The sequence below is a fragment of the Chlorella variabilis genome (genome assembly GCF_000147415.1).
Source record: "Chlorella variabilis unplaced genomic scaffold CHLNCscaffold_3, whole genome shotgun sequence".
NCBI classification, from domain to species: domain Eukaryota; kingdom Viridiplantae; phylum Chlorophyta; class Trebouxiophyceae; order Chlorellales; family Chlorellaceae; genus Chlorella; species Chlorella variabilis.
In genome coordinates this window covers 331,459-352,510 of record NW_005435085.1, presented here as the reverse complement: position 1 = coordinate 352,510, position 21,052 = coordinate 331,459, and the positions used below count along the sequence as shown (strand labels likewise).

The 21,052-nt window shown below is 70.2% G+C and overlaps 3 protein-coding genes across 3 annotated transcripts; 1 reads left to right on the top strand and 2 right to left on the bottom strand.

Moving 5' to 3' along the window:
- Positions 1–5,502: 5,502 nt before the first annotated feature.
- On the bottom strand, positions 5,503–6,954 carry CHLNCDRAFT_11200 (hypothetical protein; the record flags this gene model as incomplete). The annotated part of the gene is made up of 6 exons (XM_005850465.1): positions 5,503–5,564; positions 5,716–5,836; positions 6,007–6,124; positions 6,293–6,345; positions 6,492–6,668; positions 6,853–6,954. Coding segments are annotated over 6 exons (633 nt in total), but the record flags the coding sequence as incomplete, so codon positions are not given.
- A 9,901-nt stretch (positions 6,955–16,855) lies between these two features.
- On the bottom strand, positions 16,856–19,472 carry CHLNCDRAFT_34039 (hypothetical protein). The gene is made up of 7 exons (XM_005850464.1): positions 19,255–19,472; positions 18,747–19,047; positions 18,417–18,596; positions 17,964–18,205; positions 17,723–17,808; positions 17,404–17,571; positions 16,856–17,169 (listed from the first exon to the last, which is right to left on the bottom strand). The coding sequence occupies exons 1-7, from the start codon at positions 19,319–19,321 to the stop codon at positions 16,966–16,968; spliced, it is 1,248 nt and encodes a 415-aa protein (XP_005850526.1). The 5' UTR covers positions 19,322–19,472; the 3' UTR covers positions 16,856–16,965.
- A 490-nt stretch (positions 19,473–19,962) lies between these two features.
- CHLNCDRAFT_14282 (hypothetical protein) lies at positions 19,963–20,822 on the top strand (the record flags this gene model as incomplete). Its single annotated transcript, XM_005850761.1, has 4 exons — positions 19,963–20,028; positions 20,117–20,161; positions 20,353–20,428; positions 20,710–20,822. Coding segments are annotated over 4 exons (300 nt in total), but the record flags the coding sequence as incomplete, so codon positions are not given.
- Between the last annotated feature and the right edge of the window lie 230 nt (positions 20,823–21,052).

Here is a 21,052-nt window from a genome sequence, read left to right as displayed (position 1 = left end):
ATCAGGGCGCCGCACAGGGCAGGAGTCAGTCGCAGGTGGCATTCGCTGCGCCCGTCCCCACGCACCCGAATCTCAACGCAGGTCACAGGCACACAGTCAGGCACTGGCAGGTGAAGGCTGGCCCGGCAAAACAAAACGAAGGCTGCGACTGCGGCCCCCAGGCCCCCACCGGCCTCCAGAGCGAGCCCCTTGACCACGATATGGGGGAAATCGGGCCGCAGGGATGCCCGGGAGGCCGGGTTGCTGATCGGCTGCTGGCTGCGCTGCCCAAGGCTGGCTCCCTCGCTGCTTGACATGCTGATGGGTGGGTGGGTGAGTGTGGAGGGTGGGGGTGTGGGGGTGATCGGCGCGAGGCCGGCGCGATGGCTCTCTGTGAGCGGACGGGTGGGCTACTGTTGGCTATAATGTAGCGGTTGAGGGGCACCACCTGCGGGGGTGGGGGCAGGGGGGCCAACGCAGTGCTCTGCTAGGTGAGCTTGCGGGCTGGAGGGAGCACAGGCGCGTACCCCCTCCAGCCGTGCAGCATGCACCCACCTGGCCGTGCCGGTCCACCATGGAGACCGAGGGCACCGCGGCTATGTCTAGCAGCACCCCGCTGCGCACGCTGACCACCAGCTCGTCCATGCTGCGGAAGGAGTCGCCGCGGCCAGACAAGGCCGCAAAGGGCGAGCACACCTGCGGGATCACGAGCAGAGCAGGCAGGGCAGCCGGCAGGGTGGCGCTCCCTCCATGGAACGGCCGGCCAGGGTGGGACCCCTCGTGCACCGATCACGCGCCCAAGGCCATGCAGCCCCAGGCCCACCAGGTGGCTGCCAGCCAGGCGCCTGCACCGACCTGGTACTCCACCCGCTGCGCCTCCAGCAGCTCCGAGAGGGAGCCCTGGCCAGCAGCCGCCTGCGCCCCGCTGTCCCAAAGCGCTGAGGTGGCGCCGCCTGCACGCAGGGCTGGTGCGTGAGAGGGCCCACCACTTGTGCAGCAGCGGCAGGTCATGACAGTGGGGCAGGGAATCGCTGCGGACTGGTGTGGCAGGGCGTCACCTGAGGCCGAGGCAGGCCTGACGGGCAGGCTCACGCCCGACAGCGGCAGCGCCCGCTCCCGAGGCAGCTGCGGGCCCATGCTGCCCACATAGCAGCGCACGTAGTTCACAAAGAGCCACAGCGCGTGGCTGTTGTGCTGCTCCAAGGCCGCCTGAACTGCCGGCGGCAGCGGCTCCAGCACCACCTGCATAGGGGGTGGGCACGACCAGCTCATACAGGAAGGAAGCGAAGCGAGAGCCACCGGCCACGAGTCGGCTCTGCCAGGGCAAGCCCCCAGAGGGTCAAGTGCGGTGCTGCAAGCGCGGCATTGCCTTGGATGGCGATGCCCTGTAGGTGGCGGCGGCGCGCACGGAGCCGGCGTGCAGCGGCAGCCGCTCGAAAAGGTGGCACAGTATGAGCAGCAGCTGCTCCGCCACCGGCTCAAACGTGTCTGCAGGCATGTCCAGGCGGACATCCCTGCGGCGGGAGGGCATGGTGGTGGTGGTGAGAGGGGCGCAGCAGGCATCCCACCCAATCCCGCACCAAATGCGAAGGAGGGTGCCGCGCAGGAGTTGACTTTTTTTACCCTAAACCCTAAACCCTAAACCCCTAAAACCACCCCACCCACCCCCGCCCCCACTCACTTGCAGATGTCGTGCAGCGCTCCGCTGCTCAGGATAGAGGCCAGCGCCAGGTTGGCGGGGTCGGTCCAGTGGAGGTGGCACAGCATGCCCGTCATGCCTGCGCACACAGGCAGCAGCAGCAGCAGCCCAGGTGGCCCCCATGGCATGCCACCGCCGGCTGCCTGCCTGCCAGCGCACTGCCGGGCCTCACCCATGGGGCGCCCCTCGAGGTCGATGGCTCCCGCCCGCACCAGCCACTCCACCGAAAACCTGCGGCCGGAGAGGGAGGAGGCCAGGCAGCTGCACGGTGGGAGGCATGCCGGGCGCGCCGGGCGCTCGGGAGGAGGCCGCGGCGTGGCGGGGCGAGGCGGGCGTGGCGCGGCGCCAGACCTGAAGAGGTGCTGCATCTTCTGCAGCAGCGCGGGGTCCTGCGCGGCGTAGAAGGGGCGCCGGAAGAGGGTGGCCAGCGCGTCGCGCACGCGGGGGGCCACCTCGCCTGCCGTGCCGCCCGCCCGCCTGCTGCCGCCCGGCAGCCTGCCGCCCGGCAGCCCGCCGGGCGCGGCAAAGTCGGCGGCGTAGTGGAGGGCAAGGCCGCGCAGGCACATGGTGGTGGTGATGGGGAAGTGTCCCAGCAGGCGCGGCACGGGGGAGACCTGCGCGGGGCGCGGCAAGCGGCAGCAGCGGCAGCAGTCAGGATGGGCTGCCGGGGAGGCATGGCGGCTCTGGGCAGCCGCTGAAACAAGCGGGCGGCGAGGCACACGAGGGGCTGCGCCAGGCGCATGCTGCCCCCCACCCCCTACCATGAGGCTGCGGATCTTGCGCTCCCCGATGCCGAAGTACACCACACAGCCCAGCAGGTCGAAGCCGCGCCGTCCCGCTCGTCCCGCCATCTGGCGGTACTGCAGCGCCGACAAAAACAGGTGGTCCCCCGCAAACACCACGGTGCGGGTGGGCATGTTGATGCCAAAGGCCAGCGTGCCGGTGGCGATGACCACCTGCGGTGGCGGGCGGTGGCGGGGAGGCGGCCAGCGAGGGGTGGCCGCACCCGGGCGGCTTCATGCGGTGGCGCTGAGGAGCGTGCCGCGTGGTTGCGGGGTGGGCAGGGCGAGCTGGGTGGCAGGGCGCGCCGCTGCTCTTCCAGGTCCAAGGCATGTGGGGGCCGCCGGCATCCCACCGCAGCAGCGCCCTGCCTGCACTCACCCTCACGTGCCCCGCCCTGAACAGAATCTCAACCACCTGCACGGCAGGCAGCCGAGGCGGCACAGCAGCCAGGGGCGGTCAACTGTCGTGCGGGCGGGCGTGGCGTGGGCAATGGGTGCCGGGCGGGCAGGCTGCCTGGGTGGAAGCTGGGCGGGCACCCCCCCTGCTGCTGCGCTGCCAGCCTGCTGGCTCTGCCGCACCCCCTCCCCCCACACACACACGCGCCCTCCCCGGCTCCCCACCTGGCGGTACGTCTTGGGCAGCCCGCCGTGGTGGATGCCGATGCCGCGCCGCAGGCCCTGCACCTGCGCACCGGGCGGGCGGGGCGGGGCGGGGGTGGGGGCCAGCCATCGGCACGAGTGGTGAGACTCCCATCTTGTGGAGGCTGTGCCAGGCGCGCCAGCTGCGGCGCAGTGGCTGGCTGGCGCCAGGCAGCTGCCCTTGCCCGGCCCAGTGCAAGCCACAGGCGGGGCGCGGCGGCGGCATCCCCGCTGGCGCCAGCTCACCAGCGGGTCGCTGGGCTTCATGTCCCGCCCCACGTTGCCCTGGATCAGCTCTTCCACCTCACCCGCAGACAGGTGGGGGGGCCTGCCTGCGCCGTGCAGGCGCCGCGGGGCAAGCGAGGCGTGCTGGCTCGCCGCCACCACCACCACCACCACCACCACCACGCGCCGCCTGCGGGCAAGCACAAGCACACCCAGAGCAGGGCCCTCACCTGCCAGGCTGAACTCTGGCAGCACGGCATCCTCGTCAAAAGCGGCGGCGCCGCCATCGCCCTCGCCCCCCAGCGGCTCCCCCTCATGCCGCCGCTTGTCCTGCGCCTTGTCGCGCGCCGCCCGCGCGCTCTCGGCGGCACGCTCCGCCGCCCTGCGCCGCGCCTCGTACACGTCGGCGTTGCGCCGCCGCTCCTCGGCCTCACACGCCTGCAGCGGGACGAAGGGCGCAGGGGCACGCCCGTCAGGCCCTCGGGCCCAGCGCCGCAAGCCCAAAAGTCTTCCAGCCCAGGCTGTCGCACCCGTGCCCCGCGTGCGGCAGTCAGGCCGCCGCCACCGCCCCCACCAGCCCCACCAGCCCCACCACCCCGCCCCGGGCGCCCAGGGCCACTTGCCTCCAAGTACTCCACCACCGCCTCCGCCAGGTAGTGGCAGGTGGAGCGCTCAAAGGAGAAGACCAGGGCGGGCAGCATGCCGGCGGCCAGCAGGTCCAGCAGCAGCTCCACCAGCGCGGCGCCGTGCTGCGGGGCGGGAGACCAGCGGGCACCGGCTTGCTGGGGAGAAGCCTCCGACACGCACACGCACACGCACACGCACACGCACACGCACACGCACACGCACACGCACACGCACACGCACACGCACACGCACGCAACACACACACACGCACGCACACGCACACGCACACGCACACGCACACGCACACGCACACGCACACGCACACGCACACGCACGCAACACACACACACGCACGCACACGCACACGCACACGCACACGCACACGTACACACATGCGCGCGCTCTGGCGGCTGCCGCACCCAGCCCACCTGCAGGCGAGCGTTGTGCTGCGGCGCCTCCTGGTAGCTGCTGGCGGCGATGGAGGCCAGCACGGAGGCCACGGCCGCGGGGCACGCCCCCTCGCCGCCGCCGCCCCAGCGCAGCAGCTCCTGCTTCAGCGCCGCCTCATACTGCCGCACTTGGTCGCGGGTCAGGAAGGGGCTCCTGCCGCCGCCGTCAGCAGCGAAGAAGCGCTCTGGCGCCAGCGCCGCCAGCCGAGCGGCGGCCTGCGCAAGGAAGGGCACAGCCGGGGCAGCGATCGCGGGTCGGGCGATGCGAGGGGCCACGCGTTGCTGCCTTGGCGCCGCACACACCAGCACTCGGCCGGCGGCAGCCCCGGCAAAGCATGACGCATCACCTCTGCCCCCAACGCACATGCCCCCCACACACTCCAGGCGCGGGCTGCAGGCTGCCCACCTGCTCGGCCCAGGCTGCGCCGTCGGCGCCGCCCTCTGCGCCCTCCATGCGGCGCTGTACCGCCAGGTGCATGCCATCGTACAGCTCCGCCACATCAGCAGGCTCCAGGGACAGCTCGGGCGGGAAGGCCTGCGGGGGTGGCGCCGAGGAGGGGGGAGCGGCAGGCGGGCCGGTGGGGCGGCGTGGACAGCGAGAGGCCTTGGTGGCAGCCAGCAGAAGGCCGCGCTCAATGCGCATGCGCTGCACTGCCGGCGCCTTGCCTGGCTGAGGTCGCTGGCGCGCAGCACGGCCAGCGGGTTCATGCGCCGCAGGGAGCCAAAGGGCGGCCCGGCGGCAGCGCCGGCGGCGCCGGCGCCGGAGCCGCCGTGGCTGCCCGCCGCCGTCGCTCCCTCCAGGCTCTTCACCCTCTCCAGCACACCCAGCTGGTGGTCTGCAGGGGGCAGGGCAGGGCGGGCCATGCCAAGGGGTCCGGCAGCTGGGTGGGATGGGTGCTGTGCGCTGCAGGAGGGAGCCCATGCAACGTACTGCAGAACAGGCAGCGCACACTATGCAGAAGCTGGCCGGGCTGTCTTGCTCACCCTCCTCCAGGCTTGCAGGGCAGTACGTGTGCAGGCGCAGGTCGTTGAACCTCTTGTTGTGCGTGATCAGCAGCACGTCGTGCTGCCCGGGGCCCTCGGCGGCCCAGCCCGCCGCCGCATCCTGCTCCGCCTGCAGCTGCTTCACCGACGCCAGCCAGTCGCAGAACTCGCGAGGGTTGCCTGCAGATGGGGGAGGGTGGTGGGCTGGCAGGCGGTGTGTGTGTGCAGGTGTGAAGAGTCGATGGAACGGCATGCAGCAAGTGTAGAGCTGCGCGCTTCCACCAGGGCTTCAGCACCACAGGTCAGTCCAAGCCGCCAGCCTGGCGCTCACCAATGGTGGCAGACAGCGCCAGGAAGGGGCAGCGCAGCAGCAGCAGGATGTGCTCCCAGGTGCTGCCGGTGCCGTCCCGGCTGCCTCCCTCCCCCAGGTTGACTTCCCGCATACAGTGAACCTGCGCTGAGGAGGTGCAGCAGGCCAGCTTGTGGTCCTCAGCCTGCCAAAGTCTGCCCACGAGTGGCAAGCAGCCTTGGACCGGCGCCAGCGACACCGGCCCGTGCAGCACGCCGCCGCGCGTGGCAGCACGCCGTCGGCCGGCTGAGTCGTGCCAGGCTGGCGGCTCACCTCATCCAGGACCACATAGCGAACCTTGGACACCCACTCCTGGCTGGTGGGGCCCAGCAGCAGGATCTCCAGGCAGGCGGGCACGGTCACTAGAATGCGGCTGCTCTCCACCTTGTGCCTGCAGGGAAGGGCACAGGCGGGACCACAGTCACGACCTTGCCCTGGCTGCCAGCTCAGCTGTTGCCGCATCGCGCTGCCAGGGAAAGAACGGAGGGCGGCGCCTGCAGGTCCAGCAAGGCGGCAGCACAGGGGCGACGGGTGCCGGGCGCGGCAGGCCTGCGCCCACATGTAGTCCCGTGTGAACACGCCGGTCACCACCGACTCGAAATCGCGGTACATCTGCGGGCGAGGCCGGGTGGGGCACTTGTGGCTGGCCGCCTGCAGCCAAGCCCCGCAGCCAGCCACCACGCCCAGGACAGCTGCTGGCAGGGAGGGGCAGCCGGGCCAAGCAGCCGGCGCAGGGCCCAGCAGGCGGTGGCTCCCACCTGCGCCGCCACCTGGTTGACCAGCGCCCTGTTAGGCGCCACAAACACGACGCGCCCCTCGGGGTCGTCCTCCCTCAGCACCACGCTGTTGATGCAGTAGGCGCTGATGAAGGTCTTGCCGCTGGAGGTGGGGGCCACGATGAGCGCCGAGGAGCGGGCGTCGATGGCATCCAGCACCTGAGCACACACACAACAGCCGGGCAGGCAGGCAGGGATGGGTGCGCGCAGTGTTGAGGGGCCAGGCAGCAGGCGGGGCAGAGGGCCCCATCCCACGCTGCCGCCCAGCGCCGCCCGACCCTACACACTCATACACACACACACACGCACACGCACGCACACACGCACACACGCGCGCACACACCTGCCGCTGCCAGATGTCTGGGTTGAAACTTTCCACGCGAGGGTCGCAGTCGCGTGGCGCCTCCCGCGGCAGCAGGTGGCCGCAGTGCCGCATCTGGAAGCGCAGGTCGGCAGACGCGGCGCCCGCCGCCGCCTCGGGCGCGGCCGTGCAGCCGCCGCTGCCGCCGGCGCCGGGCTGCGCGATCCCTGCCCTCTTGTTCTCCTTCTTTGCCCTGCCCTCCTCGTGGCCTTGCTTGCCGCACCCGGCCGTAGCGCCCACGTGGGCCGCGCTGGCAGGCAGTCCCAGCTGCTGCAGTGCCCGCTGGCAGGCGGTGGCAGCCTCCAGCCTGGACCCCTCCTCGCCACCCCCCTCCGGCGCCAGCATGCCTCGCTGCAGCATGTCTGCCGCCGTGGACCAGACGGCCACTGCCAGCTGCTCCACCAGGGGGCTGCCTGCACCGCCGTCCATGCCGGCGGGGGCGCCAGCGACAGCCAGGCTGGGGGCTGAAGCCGGGAATGCCAGGCTGCCGCCGCCGGCGCGCTGCGCCTGGCTGCGGGCGGCCTTGTGGGCTGCGCTCAGCACGCCCAGCTTCCAAGTGGCTGCCTGCAGGAAGACGGTCGGCGCCGTGCCGGCAGCGGCGCCCAGGAACGCGTCCACCTGTGTCGCCCAGCGGGGGGTGGGAAGGCGGGGGGGCGGCACCGGCGTCAGCAGCACTCTGGGAAGGCTGATGGTGTCGGCAACAACACACTCGAGCAGTGGTTGGGGGGTGCAGCCGCTCAGGGGTCAGGCCGGCGCAGATGCGGGAGCGGTCTGTGGCCTGCCTGTCGGTGTGCGGCACCGTGCAGCACCGTGGGGGCGGCGGAGCGCACCTGCGCGGCCAGCTGGGGCGTCCACTCTGGCACGGCGCCGCGGGGAGCCAGGCGCTGCTTCAGCGCACTCCAGCGCGCGTCGGCTGCGGTGCCGCCCTTCTCCGCCTTCTTCGCCTGCACCGCGGCAGGCCGTCCGGCGGCAGGGCGTCAGGTGCTCGCCACACCGCACGCAGCAGGGGAGGCGTGCAGAGGTCGGCCAGACGGCGGCGGCTCACCAAGTTCCTGGCACGGATCTCGTCGGCCTTGCTCGGGCCTGCCGCCTTCTTGCCGCGACCGCCGCCTGCGCCGCGATCTCTGCTGGCTGCGGCTGCAACGAAGGCGCGGCATGCCACCAGCGGCTGGGTCGGGGGAGCGGCGCCGGCGGTCGGGAGGCCAGGGCGGATGCAGCTGGGCAGCAGCGGCTCGCACAGATGCACAGATGGCTCACCTTGCTGCCCGCAGGCGCCGCCACCGCCGGCCACCCTTGGGGCGGAGGGCCTCAAGAATTTGGATGCATCCAGGCTCTTGGCATACCTGCAGGCCACAGGCAGCAGCCGTCCATGAAAGAAGAAGGGGGCCGCCAAAAGCCCCACCGGGGAAAGGAGGAGCGCCAGCTTGGCATGCATGTCGCAGCACAGCATGCGCAGCGGTGAGCTGCTGGCCTTTAAAACGCCGCTCACATCGTCAAGTGGCGGTAGAACAGCTGCTCCTCCCTGGCCCTGTTGAGCAGCTTCTTCTGCATCTGCCTCTTGCCCTGCACGCTGCGCTCCTCTGCCTCCCTCCACATCCCCTGCCGCTCCAGCACCTGCACCTGCCTCAGCAGGGACTCAGCCCAGCGCCTGCAGGTGGGAGCAGGCAGGGGCAGCACAGGAGGGCGGGTGGCAGGAGGGCCAGCAGGCGCTAGGACGGGGTGGCAGCACCGCTCTGCAGCAGGGCAGGGTTGCGAGCGCCACGCGGCCTGCACCCGCGATGCTGCACCGCCGCAGGCTGCCAGGCAAGGGCAGCGGGTTTTGCGCGCCTGATGAAATATGGGGCATCGGGGGACAACGCAACCTGCTCCAGGCTCAGCCCAGAAAGGTCGAACCGGGCATCCTCCCGCTCCGCAGGCACCAGGTCGGATGGGAGCAGCGGCTGACCTGCAGGGGCAACAGCCAGGGCGCCAGTTGGTGCAGGCAGGGCGGGGCAGGGCATGCGTGTGGGATGCTAAGCAGGGGCTGGCCATCGGGGGACTCGGCCGAAATCACCCGTGTGGTAATGAAAATTGCCGAGATAGGTGGTGGTGGTGCGTTGCGCCTGCTGCGCCTGGGTGCCACCCACGTCGTATACCGCCAGCGCGCTGCTGCCGGCCATCACCGCCTCAACCAGCCCATTGCTGACGGGCAGCAGCGCCACATGATCTGTGGCGGCCGGTCCCGCGGGGCTGATGCCAGCGGGGGGGGGCCCTGGGGGGCGCTCGGGGGCAGGTGTGGCCAGCTGGCTGCCGGCGACGTCGGTCAAGCCTGGCCTGGGCCCTGCCAGGCTGCCGGCAAAGGCGGCGGCAGAGAGCTTAACGGCCTTCTGCAGGCCAGCAAGCTGTGCCTGGCCGGCGGCGCTCAGGTTCAGGCTGCGGCGCTCCCACAGCACCGCCGCCACCAGGTGCAGGAGGCGGCCATCCAGCCAGTCGGCCATGCTGGCATCCAGGGCGCCGCGCGCGCCGCCGGCAGCGGCTCCGCTGGCTGCCCTGAGCAGCACGGCGACCGCGTGCAGGCTGGCCGTGAAGTGCTGCAGCTGCGCCTGCACCTCTGCCCAGGTGCTGGCAGCGGGCCGCCACAGGTGCAGGGCACGCTGCGACAGCTCCAGCTGCCGGCACCACACCTCGTGCACGCACCACGCGGTGGTGAACAGCTCCAGCATTTGGGGCGGGGCACGGGAGGCCAGGGCCAGCAGCGCGCCGCAGGATGCAGCGCCCAGCTCGGCCCGCAGTGCGCCTGCACGCAGGCAGCAGCGGGGCGGCGTAAGGGGCAGCAGGAGTGAGTGTGAGGGCCGGGTCATGGACTGAGCTGCTGCAGGGTTGTGCGGGGAGGCGATCAAGGCCATGCGGCAACACAGCGCTGCTGCCCACCTGGCGCTGCGCCTGCCAGAGCATCCATCACAGAGGGCGGTGTGTGCGGGGCGGTGAGGCGGGCCAGGTCGATGGCAAAGCTGCCGAACTGTCGCTCTGCAGGCATGCTGGTGGGCTGCTGGGCAAAGGCGCTGCCAACTGCGCGCGCTGCATCCATTATTGCTTTCTCGGGGCCGGCCAGGCGGCGGCTGCCACGCCACATGGTGCGGAACGCAAACACAAACTGCTCCGAAAATCGGATTGCTGAGAGCAGGGCGCACTGCAGGCCCTGCCCTGCGCTGAACTGCAGCATTGCCTGCATATACAACTGTGGGCTGATTTCTGTGTCTGCAGTGCCGCACTCGTCTGCTGCCGGGCCGCCGGTGCCGGGCAGATCTGTCAGTAGCAGCAGGGCCGGCTGGGCCTCCTCCAGCCAGCACTGCCAGCCAGCGCTCCACCAGGAGTCGAATCGCAGCACCGGCACGCCCAGGTGCTCGGGCAGCCAGCGCATCAGCACCTCTCTTGCCAGCCGCGCCGCAGCGTCGGGCTGCGCCTCTGCACTGGCATCGAAGAATACGACGTCCCAGTGCAGGCGCGCGGTGTTGGCCTGCTGGATGCTGGCCACCAGCTGCTCGGCGGCCGCCGTCAGCTGCAGGTACTGCCCGAGGTGCGCCCAGTCGATGCGCACGGCGGTGAGCAGCTCCAGCAGCAGGCCGTCGCCATCGATCACAAACGAGTCGTTCGTGCCCAGGTCGTCCAATAGGTTGCTGTAAAACACTCGCGGGGGCGATGCCGCCACAATGCTTGCGGCGGCCTGAATGGAGGGGCTGGCGGTAATCGGGGAGGCACCTTCGCCGCCAGCCGCGCCGGCCGCTGCAGGAGGGCGGGCACCACCGATGCTGCAGCCTCCATCGGGCTGCGCCTGATCCTTTACTTTCATGGCGCCTCTGCAGCAGGCCAGGTGCAGGCATCAACGGGTGCAGGCATCGACCGCTTCCCGAGGATGAAACGAATGCACGCAATCGTTGTTGGCCGCGCGCAGCCAAGGCAGTCACCGATCCAATGTCGCGCGGCGGGCGCTGCTCAACTCGCTCTGGGTTTAGTTTTGCAGGCCTGCCTGTGTGCGCTGGGGTTACTGATGTGTTGATGAAGCTGTGCTATCGCAGAGTACACTACGTATCCCTGGCTCCGGCCTGTCGTCTAGATTGTAACTAAGAAACACGGATAGCGGCACAACCCGTGTTGCCTGTGTTGGACCCAGTGGCAGTACAGGTGAGGTACGCGTCTTGAGACGTCCAAAACGGCGGTCACAAGGCTGCTGAACGCATGCCATGATCACCTAATGACCTCTTATGATGCTGCTACTAACATGGCGCCTGGCCCCAGCAAGGCGCCGGCGCAGGCGCTGGAATCGGCGTCCAGCGTTGTTGACAAGACTATGCACCACCCCCGGTGCTACATCAAATGTTGTTAAACCCTGCCAGCAGTCCGAGCAGTTGGACCATGGGGGCTGCCGCGCACGTGCGTCCCACTCCGCCCGCGGCGGCGCACAACCCTGGCTGCCGCCACCCCGCTCGCCACACACACGATGGCCCCGGCTCCCAGCATCGCCGTGACCAGCTTGCTCGCCTGCGCCGCTGCCAGCAGCGGCGTCGCAACCATGTGGACAGCTGAGGAGTTGGCAGGGCCAGGCGTGGTGCGGGGCGGCAGCGGCACAGAGTGGAACTCCAGGGTGCCCCTGCAGCACAGCAGGCACAGCAAATGGTAGGCACCTCATGCACCTGCAAAGGCACACCTGCCCTAGGCGCCTGCTCTGCTGGCGCCTGCCCCGCGCTCGCGAAAAACAAAACAAAAATGCCCCCACCCAGCGCACCTGCCACCGATGTCTGTCGGGACGCCCATCCCAGCCATGCCTTCGTCGGTGACGTTCCAGCGGCGCCGGAGCGAGTAGTCCTCGTCCCACGGGTTCTGCAGCGCAGCCCAGCACAGCAGGCCATCAGCACATAATGTGTAGTCATACCTACAAGCCTGCCTGCCAGCAGCGTGCAGGCGACCACGCAGCTGAGTGGCGGGGTAGGCTCCCACCGCGTATGGAGAGGCCTGGGAATAGATGGATGCACCCCCCTTGGAGCTCCTGCCTGGACCCGCGCTGCCATAGTGCTCCTGCGGCGCCAGGAGACGAAAGCCCCTCAGGACTGGGCATCTGCAGTCGCCTGATGCGTGGGAAGCCCCCGTGTGCTGGCCCCCCCCGCTGTCTCTGCGCACCATGCACACGGCGTCCACCACCGCAATGCGGTCACGAGGGAAGCGCAAGAGGAAGGGCCACAACGTCTGCATGCATGCAAGCAGGACGCCTCAAGAAGCTGCCAGGGCACAGATGGCGGCGAGCTGGGGGCCCCGCGGCTCGCCAAGGAGCAGCAGGCCAGCAGCCTGCACAGCGCAGCACGCACGTCCAGTCCCCAGCCGGTGAAAGAGTCGGCAATGGTGGCGGGGAACACTGCAGCAGGCGAGGGGGGTCAGGCAGGGGCGGGTTGGCGGCCGCGGTCCCATCCCTCAGCATGGTGCTCGGCGTGATGCCCATCAGCACATGCCGCTCTGCAGCGCAGGGCTTGGCGCACCAGCCTGGAAGAAGTCGTATCTCATGGCCACGCCCATGAGCTCCACAAAGGCTGTGTACCGCAGGCCGCTGTCGGGGCGCTGGTACAGGTGCGGCCACAGCACGCTGCTGCCATCCGCCCGGCATATCGACATCTGCGGGCGGGGCAGGGGAGGCATATCGGACTGTGCCTGTGGGGCCGGCAGCGGTGTTCGTGTTGATGCCTGCACCTCAACCAGATGCCCACCTGTGCCAGTATCAGCTGGCTGGATTGCAGGAGCTGGAAGAAGTGTGAGATGGTGCAGGTGGAGGCGATGATGTCGTCGTCTGGCAGCCACACGTAGCGGTACCCCCTGCCTGCCGTCACCTCGGCCCACTCGGGGCTGAACATGAGATGGTGCAGGATCTGCCACCTGTGGCAGCAGCAGCATGAGAGCGGGAGATGGGGGGGCAGGTGCGGGGCATGGCGGGCGCAGGTTGGGGAGCTTCGGCGGTGGCGCCACGATGGTCTCACTTTGGGCCCTGACCACGGAAGACGTGGAGGCACTCTGAGCAGGTGAAGCTGTCGTTGGCGCCAAAGTAGACCACGACCAAGTCAAAGTTGGCGGCAGCGGGATCGTCCAGCCACCTGTTGTGGGCCTCGCCGGGGCCCCACCCATCGCTCACGGTGGCCAGCAACAGATTGCGGCGCTGCCGCCGCCTCCTCAGCCACATGCCAAGCCGGCTGCGTGGCGCCTCGCAGTTGGGCCGCCCGACTGCCGCAGGCCAGTCATCCTGCGGGCCGCGCAGCCCGTGCGAGTAGTAATGTTTCAGCCAGGCGCGTGCCTCCTCCCCTCCCGCAATCGCCTGTGGCACTGCCACTGCTGCCTCTTCCTCAGTTGCGCGTGCCTCCTCGCCTCCCGCAGTCGCCTTTGGCACCACCACTGCTGCCTCTTGCCTAGCTGTCGCGCTGTCGGCTGTCACCGCTGTATCCATTTGGGGCCACTGCCACGCCAGTAACGCCGCAAAGCCCAGCAACAACACAAGCGCTGCGACGATGTGCAGCATCGATCTTGCCATGACGGGGCTGCCGCAGCAGCGTGGGTGCGCCGGCGGCGTCAACCTTAGCACGGCAACGTGCACGCTCAGCCTAGCCAGCAACCTATTTAGGCCGATTTCCTGCTGCCAACGGCGTGTAAGGTGTGAATGGGATCGCTCTGGAGTGGCGGAGGCCAGTCAGAAAGGGTGCGGCGACTCTAGTGCAGCTCACAAATTCCTCTTTGATCATCAGGGGATCACCAGCACGACATGATGCTGCTCATTGGTAGGGTGCAAGCCGCTTGAGAAGAGCTGCACATGCCTCCCTCCCTTCTTAATCTAAGTAGCACTCAACAACTGGGTGCCCAAATTACACCATTACAGCCTGGGACACGTGCATGTCTGCTGCTGTCGTGGCAGCGGCGCCGACAACCCAGCCGCCGCCCGACAAGAGCACATACACATTGCGGTCACGCTTTCCTCATCAGCTGCGCCAGGTCGTAAGCATAGTAGGGGTGCAACTCCGGCGGCTGCGGCCGGCCGAGCTGCTGGCGCACCGCTCCTGCCACCTGCGCTGGGTCCACCAGCATGTCGTGCAGCGGCGCCTCCGTCTCCACGGGTAGCACCCAGTGCTGCTGCCCTGCCATGCCCAGCTGCACAGCGGGGGAAATGGTGCACTTGCTAGCGCGCCATGGGCACGAGGGGCAAGGTGGCACCCAGCAGCTGTATGCGCATGGGTTGCAGGCGGCTCACCCGCTCCCAAATCACGGTGCCAAAGCGCTGCATGGGCAGGAACTCCAGGAAGAAAGTGCCGGGGGCGCACCACCTGCAAGGGCACGCGGCACGGCTGTCAGGAAAGGGCAGCCACCAGGCGGTGCTTGGCAGGCAGACAGGCTGTGGGCACCCAGGTCAGCACCCACATGGTGTTGAACCAGGCGCCGCCATGCGGGCCCACCACGGCCGACACATTGAGCGCCATGAGGGACGCCAGCAAGACGATGTCGGGATAGTCGAGCTGCAGTGGTGAAGAGGGGCAGCGCGGCGCATGGCAGTGGACAGGCCGGCACAGCGCAGCATCAGTGCAGAGGTCGGCGCCTGCCGCGCAGCAGGCGGGCGGAGCGCCCGGGCTGCGGCGCTGCTCTCCGGGCTGCGGCGCTGCTCACCGGATCGAAGAGGAGCAGCTGCTCGCCCCTGCCCCGCTCACGCAGCACCTCCCGGATGGCCCCCAGCACAGCCTCCTCGTTGGTCACCTGCACAGCAGGCGCAGCAGGCATGGGCGCGCAGGCTGTGCTGCTCGGCTGCTGCCTTTCCAAAACGTCACAACGAGCCGCGCCGCCGCTGCCGCCTCACCCTGCGCCCGCCACTGGCCACGGTGGCATTGCTGTTGCGGGTCAGGTAGAGCACCACCTGCAGCGGCGATTGTGCCGGGTGAGGTTGTTGGGTGGGTGCACCAGGCCCCAGCACGCACCCAAGGGGCTGCCAAGCTGTGCCCAGCCCCACGCTGTGGACTGCCACCCATGCCCACCTTCCTGTCCTCTAGCGGCGCCGGCGCTGGCACGGCAGGCTGCACCAGCTCGGAGAACCTGGCGTGGAAGTATGGGTGGATGGTGGGGCAGCGGCATGGGAACACCAGCTCTTGGGCGCTGGTGTTGCCAGGGGCATGCAGCACCTGCGGTGGCGGGAGGTGGGAGCAGCGCGGCTCAGGCTGGGGCAACTTCACGGCCGCTCAACCAAGCGCTGCACCACCTCCCTCAGGCCGCAGCGGCTGGCAGCAGCCCCTGCCTGCCCGCAGCGCCAGACCTGCTGCCCCGCGCTCTTCACCAGACCCTTCCACAGCGCCATGACGTGGCGCACGCCCTCCGCGCCGGTGATGATCCGCGTGCCCTGCTGCCTCCACGCCTCTGTGTGCATGAGCAGCGGGAGGGCGTGGTCGACAAAGTGCTGCAGGGCGGGGGCAGGGCAGCGAGGGTGAAGTCGGTGGAGGCGCAGCCCAAGCGCAGGCGGCAGCTGCTACTGTGCGTGCACAGGCTGCCGCCAGGCCAGCGGGCCCCTCGCTGCTGCGCCCCCACCTGCAGGCTCCATGCGTCTGGCGGGTTGATGAGCACAGCCCGCCCCTTCCACTCCGCAGGCTGCCCCGGCGGCAGCGGTGTCAGGCCGCGGTGCGACACCCGGCCCCCCATGCAACTGCCATCGCCCCACCGATCGCTGGGCGGGTCGTTGCTGCAGGCAGGTGTGCGGGCACAGCCAGCCGGCGGGTCAGCAGGCAGCTGGGGTGGCCACCTCCGCCCCTTCTCCTCCCCGGCCTGCCAAACCGCGCAAACCGCGCAAGGCTGCCCTCCCCGCCTGCCCCTCATGGCGGGCGAGCAGGCCTGCGGGCGCTCACAGGAAGGACACGTTTGTGAGGACCAGGAGCTGGGCGTGCTGGGCGGGGTAGTAGGCGCGCCCATCGGCCAGGTGGAAGCGGTTGGGGGCGTAGCACTGCGCCGCCACCGGGCCACATGCCCCTCAGCCAGGAACCGCGGCTCCGCGATGCTGCAGGCGCGGCAGGGCGGGCGCGGCGCTGTGGCGTGGTGCAGGCACGCTCCCATGCCAGCGAATGCGCTGCCGGCCTGCCGCACCTGAAGGCAGGGTACACAACCTCCTCGCCATACACCACCCGGGGGTTGGCAGGGCGGCCCACCAGGCAGGGGGCGTGGTGAGGCTCCATGCCGGGGATACAGGCCGGTAGCACCAGCGGGTCCCAGCGGGCAGCCGCAGCGCCCAGCGGCAGCGGCACCCGGCGCAGCCCCACAGCAGCAGCGGCGTCCTCCGGGCTGCCCCCTGCCCCCCCCGCCTGCTGCTTGAGCGAGGCGGCCGCTGCCTGTGCCGCCGCCAGCTGCGCTTTGCCGTCGCCAGCTGCTGCTGCAGTCCCGCAATCGCCTCCTCTGCTGCCAGCTCCTGCTGCCGCATGGCTGCGCTGTCCTGCTGCCGCAGCCGCACCAACACCAGGTCCAAGCCGCCCACAGCCACCAGAGCGGTGAGCAGCAGCGGCGGCAGGAACAGGGAGCTGCGGAGGGTGGGCCCACGCCGCCGTGCCTGCCCAGGAGTGCCAGAGCTCTGCGGAGACATGTGCTAGCCAGCAGCTGACATGGGCAGCTGGGTCCACATGCCTGTCACACCCGCAAAACCGCCCTGCAGCGCCGGCGGCTGCGCCTACTGTTGCAACAAGCGAAGAAGCGGCTGGTGGCTGCGGGTCCAGGCAGCCATCACGCGTTCCAACTGCAACGCAATTTCGAGATTTCCTGGCGTGACTATTCAGTAATGTCGAAAACACATTGGCGCCTGGGGTGGACGCAGAAATGCAGACACAATCGCAGGAGGTGTTGAACTGACGGAAGACGCGGAAGATGAAGAGTATGACACCCTCGCATCTGCCAGAAGCGCAGGCTGAGTACCGCGTCGGCTGTACCGCAGGCGGCGCTTACAGCAGTTCCGCAAGCAATAGTCAGTTGACTGTTACAGCGCCCGCCGTCCTCAGGACCAACAAAGGCGCGGTGAGCGGAAAACAAAAGCACAAGGATAGGGGCAGCACAAGGAGCAAGTGCTCATGGCGCTCACGCGGCGGGGCCGCGCACGCCGCCAGGGTGGCCAAAGCCGGCGCCCCCCACGGGCTCCCCCTCCTCCGCCAGGCTGCCAAAGTCGTAGCCCCCGGAGCGGTAGTGGCGCAGGTACTCGATAGGGATGCCCTCCGCCACGCGGTGCGGCTCCACATCCAGGTGCTCAAAGCCCAGCACGCCGCTGGGCATCACATAGTCGCCCTGCACCGCGGGGCGAGTGGGGTGGGGAGCCAGGTACAGGGGTGAGGGGAGGAGGGAGGGCAGGGGGTGCAGGGCTCGCGGCGCAGTGCCGCACACGCCAGGCGCGCCCAGGGCCCAGGCGCAGCAGGCAGGGCGGGGCAGAGCACGACGTGATGCAGGGATCCGCAGCCTGCGGCCTGCCTCAGCCCAGCCCAGGCCTCCCTCCCTCCCTCCCACCCCCACCCACCCACCCACCCACCCACCCTTCATCTCCGCGATGAAGTCCGAGGAGAACATGAGGGGGCCGCGCAGCGGGGTGCTGCGCCCCAGCGCGTCCCAGCCCTTGGCCAGCACGCCGGCCACAGCGGCCGGCATGGGCACCGACGCGTTCCTCTCGCGGATGGTGTGGTAAGTGAAGGCCACCTGCCGGGGCGGCGCAGGTGGGGGGTCAGCCACAAGGCGGGAGCCGCTGCCAAGGCGTGCGTCGCCCGTGGCGGGGAGCCAGCAAATCAGCAGCCAGCCAGCCAGCCAGCCCGGCCAGCTGCGGGCCGGGCCGGGCCGGGCGGGCCCTCACCAGCTGCGCCACCGTCATGACGTCGGGCCCCGCCAGGTAGTAGGTCTGACCCAGCGAGTCGTACGTCTTCAGGCTGTTCATGATGGCTGCGGGCAGCGGGCAGGCAGGCAGGCAGGTGAATGAGGTGGAGCTCCTTCTTGTCGCAACGGAGGGTGGAGGCGAGGGCCACGCAATGCCCTGCACAGGGCCATGCCCGCAGCGCCCCCGCCGCAGCCCAGCCCGCGCGCGGCGCCGTCCCCACCTGCCGCCACGTCTCGCACCCACACCGGCTGCATGCGCGTCTTGCCGCCATCGATGAGAGGCAGGAAGGGCGTGCGCTTGGCCATGGTGGCAAACATGTTGAACAGGCGGTCCTCGGTGCCGCTGACCGCCGCGGGCTTGAAGATGGTGGAGATGGGGCCCAGCTCGGAGCGCACGACCTCGTCGCCGGCAGCCTTGGTGCGCAGGCGGCGGGAGGGGGCGTCCGCCTCCGCGCCCAGCGCGCTGCAAGGGGCGGCAGGGGGCGGCACGGCGCGGCGCGGCAGGTGGATGCGCCGCCGCAAGAGGCAGAGGGAGGCGTGGCGGTGGTGGCGGCACCGGCAGCTCGGCTCCAGCCGGTCGCCGGCTTAGTGGCCTCGCCCCTGCCAGCCTGCCTGCACGCCTCCCAAACAGGCCGCCACTGCCAGGCGCCCCCAGCCGCCTCCCCGCCCCGCACCTCAAGTGGATGAAGCGCTCCACCTTGCCGCTGTCGCGGATGGCGCGCGCCAGGCGTGCGGGCCACTCGATGTGCACCTCCTCAAACCCGTAGTTCCACGTCTCCTGCCCCGCACCTACCATGTTGACCACCAGGTTGGAGCGGGAGATGGCGCGACGCACCGCCTCCTCGTCGCGGATGCTGCGGGGAGGGCGGCCGGGAGGGAGGGCAGGTGGGCAGCGGGCGGGTGTGGTGGGGCGCGACGCCCTCGGCGACCTGGTGCTGCCTGCCCGCGTCGTGACGCCCGCGGCACCTGGCCCCCCACCTTTCCCCCCACTGCCAGCCCCCCACCTGAAGTCTGGCATCATGACCACCTGCCCCAGGTCCCCCATCGTGCGCAGGTGCTGCACGTCGGTGTCGTCGCAGCGGTGCGGCAGCACCAGCTGGCCGCCGGTGTTGCCAATGGCGTTGGCCACGTAGCGCCCTAGGAAGCCGGAGCAGCCAAAGATGGTGGCGGTGATGCCGCTGACGCTGGAGCGCCCGCCGGGGCCGCTCTTCAGGGCGTCGATGCCGCGGATGGCGATGTCAGAGGAGTAGGCGGCGCGCTGGGCGTGCAGCGCCGAGGTGGCGGCGCCCGCAGCCGCTCCCAGCGCTGCGGCGGGCGGTGGGGCGTGGCGGAGCACGTGTGAGGAGACGCGGGCTTCATTGCAGGCAACGGGCAGGCAGGCGGCAGGACACACGGGGCACGCTGTCGAGGTGCTGGCCGCAGGCGCCTCGTGACGCCCCGCTGGACCCACCGCAACCCCCGCTGCTCCTGTCCGTGCGATCCCAGGCGCCCCCCTGGCGCGCTCCCACTTGCCTGCCGAGCCTTGCTGGGCCGCCAGCGCCCCGCGCAGCTGCTGCGCCAGGCCGGCCAGCCGGGTCATGGTGCCCTGTGCTGCCCAGAGGCGTGCAAGGCTCCGCGTGCAGCCCCCTACAATGCTGCGCTGCTGTCCTGCGTCCTGCCGCTGCCGATAGGCCGGGGCTCGGGGCGGCGATGGGGGTGGGGGTGCTGGGCGAGGAGGGGCGCCTGCTGCCGCACACCCACAAAGCGCCGGGTTCAGCTGCGATCGCCGTGGCCCCCCGGTGCGAGAAGGCTCAGCACGCCAGCTGGCACGCCATTTCACAGCGCATATAGGGCTGCCTCCCCCGCGCCCCACGCCCGTTATTCTGTCCTCCTGGTCACGGGTTGATCCCCAGCCAGGTCAGAGTGAAGCCCTTGCAACAAAGCCCTCCCAGCTCGGGGCATCTCATGCAGGCAGTCAGGAGGAGCGGCCTAGCGCAGGTGAGCGGCTCCCCGATGATCTGCCTCATTACCAGGCCTCCACAGCAGGCGCCAACCGCCCTGGCTTGGGGTTTTGCTGTGCAGGCGCGCGGCCGCCTGCTGCGCAGTAAGGTCGCCAACGATGCCGGCTTTGCGAGCATCGCGGGGCTGGACAAGGTGAGGGGCGGGGTGTGGGCTCCAGGGGCCACGGGAGGCGCCCCAAGAGTATGCCTAAACCCTGTCCAATGCCCCTTCCAGGCCCCGATGAGCCGCATCGAGCCCGACCAATACATCAATGACCGCTACCAGGCGATCGAGGACCGCCTACAGGTCCGCAGTGTGCCCCTGCCGCCGCCAGTGCACCGCCGCCGCTGCCGGCGCCGACGTAGTAATCTGCCACCGCCGCCGCCCGCTGCAGGTCGTCCGCAAGCGCCTGAACAGGCCTCTGACCTTTGCGGAGAAGGTGGGAGTGGGGTGGTGGCTGGCCAAGTGAAGTGGCGGGGCATAGGTGGCCGCCAGCGGGCCTTCCCCCCTGCCTTTCCAGCTGCTGGCGGGGGCAAGCTGCGCTGCACGTGGCAGGGCCCTTCTGCTGTGCTCCGGCTGCCGGCACGCTGAGCACGCATGCGTGGCGTCATGTGTGTGGGGCGTGCGCAGGTGGTGTACGGCCACCTGGACGACCCAGAGGGGCAGGAGATCAAGCGCGGCGTGTCGTACCTCAACCTGCGCCCCGGTGCGTGCGGCGGTGCATGTGGGCGGGATTGGGTGGCGCAGGCGCAGCCACGGCAAACACCGCAGCACAGCCGCCTCCCCCAGCCGTGCACTGAAGATCGGCAGGGGATGGGGCGCCGCGGCACGCGGCTTGGGCCGCACGCGGCCCGGGGTGCATGTGTGGCTATGCACACGGTGCATGCGTGGCATGCGGCCTGCTCGGCTCGCACACAGCCTGCCACCCTCCCGCCGGCCTCCCTGCTCACCTGGCCGCCCGCACGCCCCCTCTGGCCCTCCCCGCAGACCGCGTGGCGATGCAGGACGCCACCGCCCAGATGGCGGTGCTGCAGTTCATCGCCTCGGGCCTGCCCCAGACCGCCGTGCCCTCCACTATCCACTGCGACCACCTGATCGAGGGAACCACCGCGCCGCAGGCAGACAGGTGCGCCGCCCGCCAGCTGGCGTGGACGGCAGCTGGGCGCGCGGCCTCCGGCAGCTTCCGCCGCGGCCGGCCGGCATGCCAGCTGGCGCGGCAGCCCGGGCCGGCCAGCTGGCGCGCACCTTCCCGGCACCTGCCTGCAGCGCCCTGCTCACCCTGCCTCCCTCCCCTCCCTCCCCTGCCCCCTGCCCGCCCCCACAGGAACAA